General features: G+C 37.9%; 2 protein-coding genes across 3 annotated transcripts; both read left to right on the forward strand.

Annotated features, from left to right (window-relative positions):
* Positions 1-688: 688 nt before the first annotated feature.
* On the forward strand, positions 689-9270 carry LOC116430162 (uncharacterized). 2 transcript variants are annotated; one of them, XM_031983922.2, is made up of 7 exons: positions 689-984; positions 1120-1178; positions 2947-3139; positions 4237-4454; positions 7613-7811; positions 7877-8121; positions 8711-9270. In XM_031983922.2, exons 2-7 carry the CDS (start codon positions 1134-1136, stop codon positions 8765-8767), a joined length of 957 nt encoding a protein of 318 aa, XP_031839782.1. In that variant the 5' UTR covers positions 689-984; positions 1120-1133; the 3' UTR covers positions 8768-9270. The 2 variants fall into 2 exon arrangements, with proteins under 2 accessions (XP_031839782.1, XP_031839781.1); XM_031983921.2 differs by lacking the exon at positions 689-984 and having other exon boundaries at positions 1005-1178.
* A 701-nt stretch (positions 9271-9971) lies between these two features.
* LOC116430185 (uncharacterized) lies at positions 9972-13283 on the forward strand. The gene is made up of 5 exons (XM_031983960.2): positions 9972-10133; positions 11064-11118; positions 11918-12130; positions 12830-13029; positions 13101-13283. The coding sequence occupies exons 1-5, from the start codon at positions 10065-10067 to the stop codon at positions 13182-13184; spliced, it is 621 nt and encodes a 206-aa protein (XP_031839820.2). The 5' UTR covers positions 9972-10064; the 3' UTR covers positions 13185-13283.
* The last annotated feature ends 123 nt before the right edge of the window (positions 13284-13406 follow it).

Genomic DNA, 13406 nt, shown 5'->3' on the forward strand with positions numbered 1-13406 from the left:
AACTTCTTTCGAAAGCCAGCTCGAGACAATATTATACGCTAAATTACAACGCTGCTAAACTGACTTTTCAACTGACACCACATTCCATTTTAAAAAGTTCAAAAATCAAAAGCAATCCTAAAAAAACCATACAAGAAAGATCAAAGAAAACTAAACTCATGCAATACTGAGAAACTGGAAACATAATTCTCTCGCGAAACATCCCAAGAACTCGCAACATTCAAAGCCCCGTCACGTATCTGCCTTGCAGTTCAAGCCCAACGCCACAAAACACAAATTAAACACGCGCTCACCATAAAACAATCCCAACGAAAAACTTCGTACACGAATTCAAGTCGAGCGAAATTATTCCAGCGACGCGCTCACTGCGACACTCCAAAACCTGCAAGAACACCTCGCAACAGTACAATCTCCATATAAAAACAATAATCGACCATCAAAATACCACCGCAAACACGTCAAACAGACTACCCGCTCGTTACCCAGCAATTAACACCTTTTTTCCTAGCGACGAACGCAAAAAATACAGAGAACAGAGTAGAATCCATGCAATAATTATGGCTAGAGGTGTATTTAACGACCAGGTTACTCACGTACACACCGTTTCCAGTTTGTTTTTATTTCTGGATCACGTGTCGCTGGATCGGATGATTAAGCTGCATCGTGCATGTATGATATCGGTTATCTTCGCGACTCGGTTGCATTCGGCGGTCAGTCCTTCCGCATCCGTCGCCAGGAGAGCGGATGAAATCGGCGTCGGCAGCGGCGGCAAGCAGGAAACGAACGGTTCACGGTTGTAATTAGTCGGCTGGCTAACGGCCTTGAACCCCGCAATCACGGCGCGCGATTCGAGTATACGATTATCGCGATACAATAGAATTGAACGGCGAGTTTCTCAGTCGGCGCGCGTCGCGAGTCGGCCGGCGCGCTCGTAAAACTTGAATCCTTCTCGACCCAGCGTCAGACCTTCTCCCTTCCCGGCTGGTGAGTACCGAGATGCCTTTCGAGGTCTTTTTAAAAAGCGGCAGGATACCGCGGGCAACAGTCCGAGGCACGAGTCAGTTGACGCAATGATGCTGCGCGCGAAGGTAGTTACCGTGTTTGCTCTCTGTTTGGCAGCTCTCGCCGAAGGGATGCCGCAGGACACGATCAAAGGGAACTCGGGGTCGTCCACGTCGGTGAGTACAGGCTCTGTCGATCGGTAGCATATCCGGTCTGATGATTTCACTTTGAAAAGTTCCTTCGCGAAGCTCTAACTCGGAGATTTCCGATGAGAAGCTTGACAGTAGGATTAACAGATAGATTGAAGTGGCCTATCTTCTTCTTGCAATTGAGATAACAGATGTTTGGGAAATGTTTCTGGGAGACTATTAAGGAAATCGATCCTGTACCGTGCAAGCTGTGTAAAGATCTTTGATAGAAGTCTTGTCATTATGCGGCAAGAGGCTGTTAACCTGTTGCAGACGAGGATTCAAAAGTTGACTGTTGATACTTGCGATGCTTGCTTTCAATTGTAGATGACAAAGTTCGATGTATTATGCCGTTCGATTGGAGGGGATTCATAGACTGTATGCCAATCGTCAATCGAAGTTTCGAATAATTAATTATTGAATTGTCAATGGATCGTTCGATCGAATCATCAGCTTTCAGCGTAACCGAGTGAATTGATAATTAGGAATTGTCGCGGCTTCTAAGTGTTTTAGTTAATTGTGAAACTGAAACATTGCTTGTTTCATAGTACACTCTATTTGTTTCTAAGTAACCTGTTAATCATCGATGAACAATACAGCGGCGAATTAAAGAACATTCCAGCATCTGGCCGATTTAATTAAACGCTGTTTTCCCTTCGTTTCTCCGACGAATCGTGAAACAGCAAGTTCCTGCGAATCTTGCTTGTCACTACGGTCGACATTACGCGTAGCGGAATAATCGATTCGGCTAATTGATATGCGTAGAATGTTCAGGATACTGCGATGGGAATTAATATTCCGTGAATCGAACGTTATCCGAGATCCGCCGGAAAAATCGCGGATCGCGTTCGATGAAGTTTCGCGATTCTTCGTTACCATTTCAATACAATGGAAGACCGTGACCGCGTCGAAGACATCTTTAATCGATGCGCTTAGTAATGTTTGCTTCAATATTTATTTCTTCTTCACCGTAGGAACGGGGAATACAGCGAACGGATAAACTGGTTCGCGCGGAAACAGTCGAAAGGAAAAGTTCCAACGAAGAGCGTTAGATAATCTAGAAACGCGGCCGCGGCCGGAGAAAGGATTGCGGAAGCGTCTGGTCTCGCAGTTGCCGATCATGTTTGCCGGCTGTGTAATAATTAAAATTCTGCGCGTCGCGTTCATCGATGGATTTGTCATCGTTACATGGGAAATCATATATAAATTACACGGCGTATTGTTCGTCTGATCTGTCAACCGCGGGCTGATCTGCTAATGGCGTCGTTGCATAATCACTAGCGTCGTTTCACGCGGATGACGCCATTTGGAGTTACCATTCCGCATGAGACAGTCACGAATGACTGATGAACATGTGTACGAGAAATCCTAATTTCAATTCATAACAGATTTCTCGACCTCTTTTCCTCCTCGTTTGTGAAATTAGATCGATTTCATTTCGTCGAGAAAATTATCATCCTTGCTCTCTATACTTTAACCCTTTGCACTCGAAGGCTTTTCACTAGAAACATTCGACATTTTCCGATGATACATAGACACTATTTTAAACGAACAAATAAGAAAACACGTAAATTAAGAAATTTTATATAAATATTTCGCATATTGATGCATTATGAGAAACTTAATATTATATTTAACATTTTGCAATTTTGTTAAATCGAAATGTATTAATTATTATTGTCATTGAATTGGGAACAGTACAATGTTACCGAATGGAATTATGGTCTAATTAATTATGTTCCAATTCCTGTTGCAGCCTCCATTCCTGCAGTTCACCGATGGTGGAATTAGAGTCAATTTCGCTGGATTCCACGCTCAAGCTGGATTAGGCGGTATCCTAGGGGGAACGGGGACAGGGGGTGGGCTTCACGCGAGCGCCGGAACACCATGGGGTGCCTCTGCCGCAGCTGGATTGGGTGGAGCGTTGGATGGCAATAATGGAACTGCCAGTTAGTACAACATGTTTCTTAACTCCTCAGCTACTGCTGGCGCCTAAAGGCGTTTCAACCCTTTGCACTCGGAAGTATTTCGCTGGAAATACTTAACGTTTCCTAACTGTACAAAGACGATATTTTTTTAAATGAACTCAAAGAGAAATCACAAAGCTTTTTTATCCGCATATTTCATACACCGATGTATTATAGAGTTCAATATTAAATATCAAATTTTATAGTTTTACTGCATCGAATCAAGTGGTGACTGAGAGTCACCTCTCGAGTGCAAAGGGTTAACATTGGAACTACCGAGCATTTAATACAATTAGTATGCAATTCCTATAAGAACTGTAACAATAGATTATTTTCAGTTTCTTCAGACATTCATTATAATACTCAAATGAAACTATTTATTTTCGATATCATTTCGAATGTTCAACGCTTCGAAGATATCAATAATTGCTAAACAAAAAATCGGAACCAGTCATTTTGACTGGTACGGTAGTTCTAGTGTTACACATTTGGCCTTGGTGTACCGTTAGCGTCTATAGGCGTCTATAAACTGTAACCCGAAACGGTATACTGAATTGGTGAGTAAGTGACGTCAATTCTGTATACTCGTTCCTAAACACAAGTTTATTCAGAATATTCCGTGGATCAGCGAAGTTCGTGATGGACTGACTTTCCTCTGTAGATCGTTCTCAAAGAAAAGTAGGAAAAGAAAGATGTGGATAGACAGAGAAAGAATCAAGACGAAGAGGAAAGTCAAGGAATACTGATAAAACCCAGACAGAGGTTGACAGCGAAAGAATGTAGTAAGAGGAACAAGGACGAAGAGGTCAAATGACCGGATTTAAAATTCAGCGTTCTCTTTTGTTCATTTAATTTTATATCAATTCGTGTATCGTTCGATTAATTGGTTTCTCAATTCTCATCCTTCCTTTCATCTCTGTTTCCAGTAAGACAAATGCATCATCTAATCCAGTGATTCTCAACGTGGCAATTTGAAATTTGAAATATCATTTGATATATTTCACAATATTTATGGCACAGGTCCATCGTGAAATATTTAAAAAACACACGGTATTTCATGGAAATTCGTATTTTCACAGAAGGCGGGTTGTACGCGTCAGCGAGGTCCGGCTTCGGGCCGTCCGCGGCGGCCCAATTGAGCGGTTCAACTGGCCCGGCCCAGGATACATATCCGAACGAAAATGGCGGCCAGAAACCTCCGAGCAGCGCGTCGACGACGGGATCCTTCGAAAGTTCGAGTAGGGGTCGATCGAACATTCAGATCATCTCGCGAAAGACGTCCGCCCCGCAGCTCCAGGTTCAGATTCCAGACTCTGTGTCGAGAGCTAACAACTTGCATGAGTCGCGCTATAGTGTGTCTAACGAGACTAGCTAATGAGTATACAGAAAAATGTCTGACAGCTAGTTAACACGTTGACGGTCGCTGTGAAATCGATGATGGACAACGAAAGCTCTTTATTTGTTGATTGGATGGCTCTTGGAGAGTTCGATCGAGATTTCATACGAGATTCGTTTGTTTATGATTTATTGACCATTGTCATTTGAAGCGTTCGCGAGCATTAGATGGATAGACGGCGTTTACGTCAACGTGTTAATGGTAGAACTAGAATCAATTGTTAGAATTTTTATAAGGATTTTTATGAGGAAAAAATGAATAATTGCAAATAATCCAAAATTTCAATTTATTCAGATATAAAAATTAACGTAAATATTCTTCTAAAATATTCAATATTAAAACCTGAAACTAATTCAGATTCACCTTCAGCCAAATCGAAAGGTAAACGATTTAATTCAACTAATATTCTAATTAAAAATATTAAATAAATAAATAATATTCAACTAATAAAATTAAAGAAAATAAAATTAAAAATAAACTAACTTCATATGAAACTGATCGAGCAATATTCCGTATTAACCCCTCATATTAGACCCAATTTCGTATTGGGTAATCCTTATAAAAAATAGGAAGGTAATCCTTATAAAAATTGTAACAATTGATTCTTTTCGGTTTCGTATGATCGTTGTAGCGTAAAATGATTGTTCAAATCATTTTCTATATTTCACGGCTAAGGTAACTGCGACTGTTTCGTTGGACACACAGATCGTTCCGCCATGTTTCTAATCTATACTTAATCTATATTTAAACACGTTAACTGTGGCAACTATTTTTATGTATTGTTGGTGATGCGGTTTATTATGTAGTTGGTACTCGGTTGGTTGTCAATTTGAGGTGTTTGATAATACTCGTTGCTTTCTGGATATTTCGTTCGATTCGAGTAACGTGCTTTTGCTTGCAATTAAGCTTCACTATAAGGGATTGTATATTTTTTAAATATTTTATTCTAGATATATATGTATATATATTAATAAGGATTCGTATTTTGACAAGTGAACGTTGAAAATTGGTGTTGTACCTATAGTTTGAAGCGAGAAAAGGTGTTTCCGTTGGTTTCATTTTACTAGGCTTATTATGTACGATACGAAACGAGATTGTTTAATGTTCACCGAGCTGTTTTATTGTTAACCCTGTCAATCTCACTGATAAGACAGTGACTGGTTGGAAAGCGTGTACTTCACAGTTCAGAACGCTACAGGTTTTTGTACGAGAAGGCACTAGTGTCTTCGAAAGTGTTTTCAGTGAGGAAGCTTTACTGTTTAATTGCTAGAAAAGGGAGACATCTTAAGTGAGAGATTAATAGAACGATTAGTGGAAGTAAGCTTGTGGAAGCAAAAGTGTTCTAGTTCCGGTAGCCTACTAGATTCCTCGGATATTGGAGTTCAAGTAGCCTAGACATTGTTTTATACAGAATAATCCGTGTGTGCAACGAGAAATGCATAAATTTCGAACCGCAGTGAACGTATCAAATCACATTTCGATCTCATATTTTGAAGAGTATATCATAAATAAATTAATTTAAATAGAGTTTTCAAAATAATTTTCGATGTGAACATTTTTTAGACAACCGGTGACTCGACGTAGGACTAGTCAACGTACGAGGTAGCGACCATTCAAGTCGCGACGATAAGCTGGACGACAATCAAAGATAACATATAGTTCTTAATGTTACATTATCATTTATTTGTTGTATAATTAAGTAAATAAACGAACAAACCTCCTAGAATAAAATAAATATTATACTGGTGTAATCAAAATTGGAATCCTGATTTAAGGAGTAATCGAGAATTTTCTGTTAATTAACTGTCAAATTATAAAGATTAATTACTTGTATTTCGAGTAGGATACTTTTAAGATCTAATTTATCAATGTATCAGCCTCTGAAGTTATGTTCATGTGTATGTTTATTATCTGTAACTGTATCTAAGTTTTGTAAGTTTCTTGCCTATTGTTTTTTATTGAAATTATGTTGAGAAGATAAGAAATAAAGACATAGAAATAAAGGCATTAGTATTGTTGCTTGAAACTCATTTAGACGTATGAAAAATAAAGGCGAATTCGATAAGTAACGTGAACAGTATCGGTTAAATCATCTAACGATACCATTAAACAGACGACACAGTGAATCCTTAGTTGTCATTAAATCCTCGGACCTATTTTCTGGTGAAGTGACATGCTTACAATGCAGCATAATCCCTTCGTTGTGAATACTAATCATAGTACTTACCTCGCTTGTAGTTAGCCACGTAACACTGAAATTACAGCGTGAGCTTATTATAAATATGCTTGCACTAGTCGCGGTAATTATCGGCTAATTACAGTGCGCGCTTTCTTCTTGACATATGTACTCTATATGATTTATAATTTAACTTACACTTACGAATGATAGAAAATTCATCAAAAATTATAGAAACAGGGATAGTGAAGATGACAATTTCTCTTTGATTGGAAAATTCGGATCATTTAAATTATTGAGAATCAGTGGTCTATGGTACACAAAATTTCTTGATAGTTTGAAAATTATTCTACTCACAAGTGTAATCGTTTCACAACGTTATGAACAATATGAAGATTAAATTAATTGGTTACTCAATGTCATTCGATAAAAAGTTAAATTAATCAAGAGAATTTCCATATATCAGTACGTTACCTCAAAGCCACGCAAGCCTATAGAATGTTAAATACTTTTCATGGTGATGGGGCAGAAAATAATTAGAATAAGATTTTATAATGATGAATATGATGAACATGGTCAATATGATGAATATGATGAATATGACGAATATGATGAATATGATGAATATGATGAATATGATGAATATGATGAATATGATGAATATGATGAATATGATGAATATGAAGAACATGTGATATGATGATATATGATGAATATGATGAATATGATGATATGATGAATATGATGAATATTATGAATAATGTGAAGAGGGTGCATAAAGAAGATGAATATAACGAATGATGAATATGATGAGCGATGAATACGATGAATGATAAATATGATAAGCGATGAATATGATAAATAATAAATACGATTCCACCAGGTAATACACGTAAAGCAGTCAAAACCAGTAGCAGCCAGTGTAACAACAAACATTTCCGGCTCCGTTGAAGCGGAACCGGCTCTGGCATCAGCGGTATCTCCGGTGGGAAAAGTGAAGACAATAACAAAAATTAAGACTGTCGAGCCAGCTCCCCCTGTGCCTCTCCTATCGAGCCAAAACAACGAAGTGGTACCGGTCGGTGAGTCCTGGCCATTCCCAGAACCGAGATTTATAATTTGCATAACATTCAATCCTGTTCTCAAGGTAACAGCCAAGAGGTGACAGTCGTGTATCCGAAACGGGCCTTCAGGAAAAGACTGTGGTGGCCTAGAAAGCAGATCGTCTACAGCAGTACGGTGGAGACTGAGGATCCTTCGACCGCGGACACTCAGCAGATCGCCCGTCGACAGGCTCAAGGAGCCGGGCATAGTTCGATCGTGGTGAAAACGAACAGTCAGCCAGCGCAGACCACCAACGAAAATCATGGATTGTTCGACGACATCTTTAATGTAAGTCCCGTGTCTCGTGGACGGTTGGAGGCTACCAATGTTTGTTCAACTGGAAATTCGTATGATGCAATCTGAAGAAATTTGAGTACTGAAACTTGCTTCGAACTGTCATCAAAGATCGACTGAGTTGATTAGATACTTCTTTCTGTGTTTCATTGGAAATTGGACTGCAGAAATTGCTGTTAGTCTTTCCATTTGGTCTTTGCTAGTGTGTATTAACACTAGAACTACCAGTCAAAATGACTGGTTTCGATTTTTTTGTTTAGCAATTATTGATATCTTTGAAATGATTTTGAAAATAAATAGTTTCAGTACTATACTAAATGTCTGAAGAAATTGAAAATAATCTATTGTTACAATTTTTATGGGAATTGCATATTAATCGTATTAAATGATAGTTCTAATGTTAAACTAAATCGTAGCTTCCGTTTTTCAAAGATATTTCTCAATATGAAGAGATTAAGGAAATTATTTACGTTTTATGTCGTTAACGAATTCAAGTGAAAGAACCGTCATACTACGCTTCTAATGATACACACAGATAACGTGCAATTTACGAAGTAATTAACCTTATAATTATTTCTTCCAGATACCGATATCGACGCTAAACGCTGTCAACCGATTATTAAACAATAACGTCGGTTAACTCGCAGTATTACGTGCGCTCGAAATTCTCACCGTCTATTGCGTAATTATAGTGCGTAGCTTTTTGGTAATGGAATTTTATATATTGGTATTAAAGGAAACATTTTGTATGCGTTTTTATAGAACACCTTGAAAATAAAATATCCGACTCGACACCTTTATCCCCTATCTTCTCTTAAACCGTTGCTCCTTTATTCCTTTTAACACTTTGACTGCCACGTACTCATCAAAACTCCCATGTACTCGAAACAGTTTCCTCCATTAACCAGAAACTGAGAAATCAAGATTCTTAATAATAGCTCCACCATCTTTCTTATATCTCATATATCCAACAAAATTCGTTCGAAACGTCATGAAAATTAATGTCCACGTTTCTGTAAAAAATGTCACCCGAATTCGGATGACGTGGCAGTCAAAGTGTTAAACGTGCCTCCATTTTGTATTTTCTACGATCCCCTCATGAATGTATAACATTATTGTAAATAAATAAATACTTTAAGGATATATCCAATTTTCATATCGTAATCCTTCGTTACCATAAAACAACCTGTTTCTGAATTACTAATCAAATATGCATCATCGACACCGTCAATCGCTAAAATTCAATCGTTCCGTCGATTCTCGATACTAACAGCAATATCCCTAATTTAAGAATATATTCAAAAGCTTAATAAAATCTTGAAATAAGCTAAAAGCTTAAAATATATTCGAAGCTAGACTCAAATCTACTCAAATTAAATTTGAATTTAAGCTAGACTAAATCTCTTCAAATTAAATTTCTTTCATTATTACTTCATCCCAGTTACCATAAACATTCAATAAAGATAAAATACTGATTGCACTTCAAACGTCAAATATCTTCCTGTAAAAACAATCGTATTCATTCATTTCGTCGATAACCTGCAGAATGAAAGGGTAATTAACAACTCACCCCCATCAGTCGCAATAGATTGCACCAGACTCGCAGGTCAAGTTGAAGTTCGCCGTTTACGTAACGCGCTGATGTATGTATCTCGATGTAACCGTGCAATTTGCCGCAAAACGTATTCAAAACACCAGAAAACGTGGCTAATCGTTTCGAAGCAAGGTCTCGGTCACCTAACATCACGAGGAGCATTGATAATTACTCTGAATATAATGTTTCCTATTAGCGGCATATCGCTGCAACATAATTCGCACGTGATGTATATAAACGGGGGTGGACGCGCGAAATAAACAGGAAGGGGACCAAGTGGTTTCAGGTAGCATCGCTTATCTGCCAGTTCGAGACGCGATAGCGTGCACGTTGACATTCAAGAATGAAGCTCGCGATTCTTGTAGCTTTGAGCTGGTGCGTGCTGGCGCACGCCAGGCCTCAATCTGTGAGCGTAAGTAACGTTCAGAAAACGGAGAAATCGGAAATATGCGGAAAGGGAAGGTAGATGTAGAGATAGATGAAAGGGAACGAAGTCTCTGAACAAAGTTAGGGCCACTGTCGATGTCATCTTAGAGAAAATCGGTGATATGCTCTGACTCGAGCTTAATTTCTTTGCTTAACACGTTCACACCGGTGTAGTTTCCACTCTTCTATTTGGCGGCTGAATTCTCGAAATTGATAGAAATATTAATAAGTAAATTACAATTATAATTACAAAATCACTTGACGAGTCACATATTTGATGCTACACACCGGTGTAATTTCCACTCCTTGCCATTTGGCTGAATTCTCGAAATTGATAGAAATATTGAAATGACCAGTAAGTAAATTAATTCACAATTATGTGGCAATGTTTTCTAATTACCGAACTATTTGATGAACCACATATTTGATGCTACACACTGGTGTAATTTCCACTCTTTCCCATTAGGCTGAATTCTCGAAATTGATGAAAATATTGAAATGATCGATAAGTAAATTAATTCTCAATTATGTGGCAATGTTTTCTAATTACGAAATCACTTGACGAGCCACATATTTTATGCCGCACACTGTCTAATGAGCCATCAATGGTACGCACTGTCTAATGTGATATCTTACTGTGAGCCGTGTTAACGTGTTAACTTTTTAACGATGTGACAATTGTCAAATCGCCTTTTGAATTTGAAACAATGTGATTGGTAAATATATGAGAAGCAATGAGTGGCAATTTGTTGACCAGGAACTGTAGAGGAGATAGTGTCGAACGATAGTTCCCAAAGTTCGAACAGGCAAATTAAATTAAATGATCATATCTCATATTAAGTTAATAATAAATTAAAGATATCTTAAATTAAGTTTAATGATCGCGATGAAGTTTTCGTTATTTTATAATTTTCAGGAGCTCCTATCAGGTCTTTCCGTTTCAGACATATCAGACCTATCGCTGTCTGGAGGTAAATATCACACGGTTTTTATTAGTAGACGAATGAATTTTATTATTCTATCAATTTCTGAAGGTCTCCATGCGTTACGAATGTATAAAGAACTGCAGTCCGTGCGCCCTAATCGTACCACGTGCTTTTATAACGAATTGTACCACGATGTGACTCTCGGTCACTTATCAGAATAAAAGGAATGATTGAAATGTCATTGTTTTCGTTGATAGGGCCGAAATTTTAACCAGTTAAGTGTGGAATTTAGTTTGAAAAATTTCTCATTGTACAATAAGATCAAATAATGAAGTGTATACTTGTTAAATGCAAGCCAAATGAAACAAGGAATAATTACATGTTTGTCTCAAAAAATTAATAATCCATCGTCGAAAAAGTTAGCACTATTAAGAGTTTTAAGATGACGTGTATACTCATCAAACACAGTTAACTGGTTAAAAGCTCAGAACCGTTTGGAAATGCAGTATGAAATAATCAGAAAATTTAAGTAAAAGATCGTTACCTGTCAGCACTAGGTAACACGTTAGAGATTTGACGGTAAAATAAAAAATTAGAAACGTTGAAAAGCCGAAGTATACATTCATCAATGGTGTCGCAATAGTCATTTTGTTGCAATTGAAAATTTAGAAGTGTCCCAATTCGATCTACGCGTTGCACTTGAAAATCTCCTGTGACCACCCCTTTTCACAGAAAACGCCTGACATTCCGCAAACCCTCTTTCGTGGATCATTCTGACAGGTGTAGTATCTCTAGCGCCAACAGCATATACTGTTGAATGAAGAAAGTCTTTTTTTACCATCAGCGGACGAAGGCGATGGCGCGGATTCGCCCGGTTTGTTATTGAACATAAAAGCCCGCAGTGCTGGCACGGAACCAACAGAAGGAAGTTCGGAATCATCCTCACAAAGCAGTAGCGCCGAGGGCGGCGACGGTGCTGGGTCGAGTACAGCTGGTTCAGGTGGCTCGGGAGACGGCGAAAGTAGTTCAGAGTCAAGAAGTTCATCGTCCGCTCTTTGTAAGTGCCACCAGATTGAGATATTAACCCTTAGCACTACAGAGGTCAAGTTCATTTCATTCGTTTCATTATATGAAATCGTTGCAAACGTTATACGTGCTGTTTATTATTAAATATTAAATATTTAACTATGAAGTTTAATTGGAAATATTAAATATTCAACTATGATGTTTAGTTTGAAATATTAAATATTCAACTATGAAGTTTAATTTCAAATATTAAATGTTCAACTATGAAGTTTAATTTGAAATATTAAATATTCAACTATGAAGTTTAATTTGAAATATTAAATATTCAACTATGAAGTTTAATTTGAAATATTAAATATTCAATTATGAAGTTTAATTTGAAATATTAAATATTCAATTATGAAGTTTAATTTGAAATATTAAATATTCAACTACGAAGTTTAATTTGAAATATTAAATATTCAACTATGAAGTTTAATTTGAAATATTAAATATTCAATTATGAAGTTTAATTTCAAATATTAAATATTCAACTATGAAGTTTAATTTCAAATATTAAATATTCAACTTCATAGCTTTGTTGTATCGAATCACGTGTTGGCTGAGAGTCACCTCTCGAGTGCAAAGGGTTAAAACAGCCATTGGTTGCAATAAAATAGAATGTCGAGTCGGACTCGACATAAGACTGCTAAGGTTTAAACGTGAACACTGATGTCCTATTGTTTTTCAGCGATCACGCGTGTACTCCCAAGCGTAGTAACTGTGAATAACGTTGCTTACGTTATCGGCTTGCTCCTAGGAACCGACAGTATCGAAAACATCTCGGGACTCATTGAGTACATCTTCAATGACACTTCCCTCGGATCGATCATATCATCAGTTGCAACTACCGCGCAGGGAATCCTATACACCGTTTTCAATGTCGCGTTCGTAAGTATCAGCTTCGACGGTATACTGATTCTACTCGCTGCTCTGCATTAACGGTGCCGTTCTTCTTTCAGTTCCCAGGACACGCCATATTCGGCGTACTGAGCGTCGCCAGGTTGTTCCTGTCGCTCGCTTACAGGTTAGTCAGCAGTCTCTAGGGGACCTAACTTCTACTCGGTGCGCTTAATTATTGTAAATCCATGAAGTTCAACGGTGTATTGAATTAAATAACAATAGAAGAATCGCCTCCAGCCAGACTTTCTCGTGTTCCTACCAGGTTGTGTCGTTCACTTTACCGATCACTCGAAAACACTCGTATGCGGGCTCGACGGACGGACGTTCTGTTGATTTCGCAACGATTGTCTAGGTCAACGGCAAGA

This window comes from Nomia melanderi, chromosome 6 (genome assembly GCF_051020985.1).
Source record: "Nomia melanderi isolate GNS246 chromosome 6, iyNomMela1, whole genome shotgun sequence".
NCBI lineage: Eukaryota > Metazoa > Arthropoda > Insecta > Hymenoptera > Halictidae > Nomia > Nomia melanderi.

What these genes read in the sequence shown, in the direction of transcription:
- LOC116430162 (XM_031983921.2), top strand. Translation starts at nt 1,071, where the DNA reads ATGATGCTGCGCGCGAAGGTAGTTACCGTGTTTGCTCTCTGTTTGGCA. An exon ending in ACTCGGGGTCGTCCACGTCG is followed by an intron (nt 1,179 to 2,946) that starts GTGAGTACAGGC and finishes TTCCTGTTGCAG; the next exon opens with CCTCCATTCCTGCAGTTCAC. An exon ending in TGTTCGACGACATCTTTAAT is followed by an intron (nt 8,122 to 8,710) that starts GTAAGTCCCGTG and finishes TATTTCTTCCAG; the next exon opens with ATACCGATATCGACGCTAAA.
- LOC116430185 (XM_031983960.2), top strand. Translation starts at nt 10,065, where the DNA reads ATGAAGCTCGCGATTCTTGTAGCTTTGAGCTGGTGCGTGCTGGCGCAC. An exon ending in CCAGGCCTCAATCTGTGAGC is followed by an intron (nt 10,134 to 11,063) that starts GTAAGTAACGTT and finishes TATAATTTTCAG; the next exon opens with GAGCTCCTATCAGGTCTTTC. An exon ending in CCGTTTTCAATGTCGCGTTC is followed by an intron (nt 13,030 to 13,100) that starts GTAAGTATCAGC and finishes TTCTTCTTTCAG; the next exon opens with TTCCCAGGACACGCCATATT.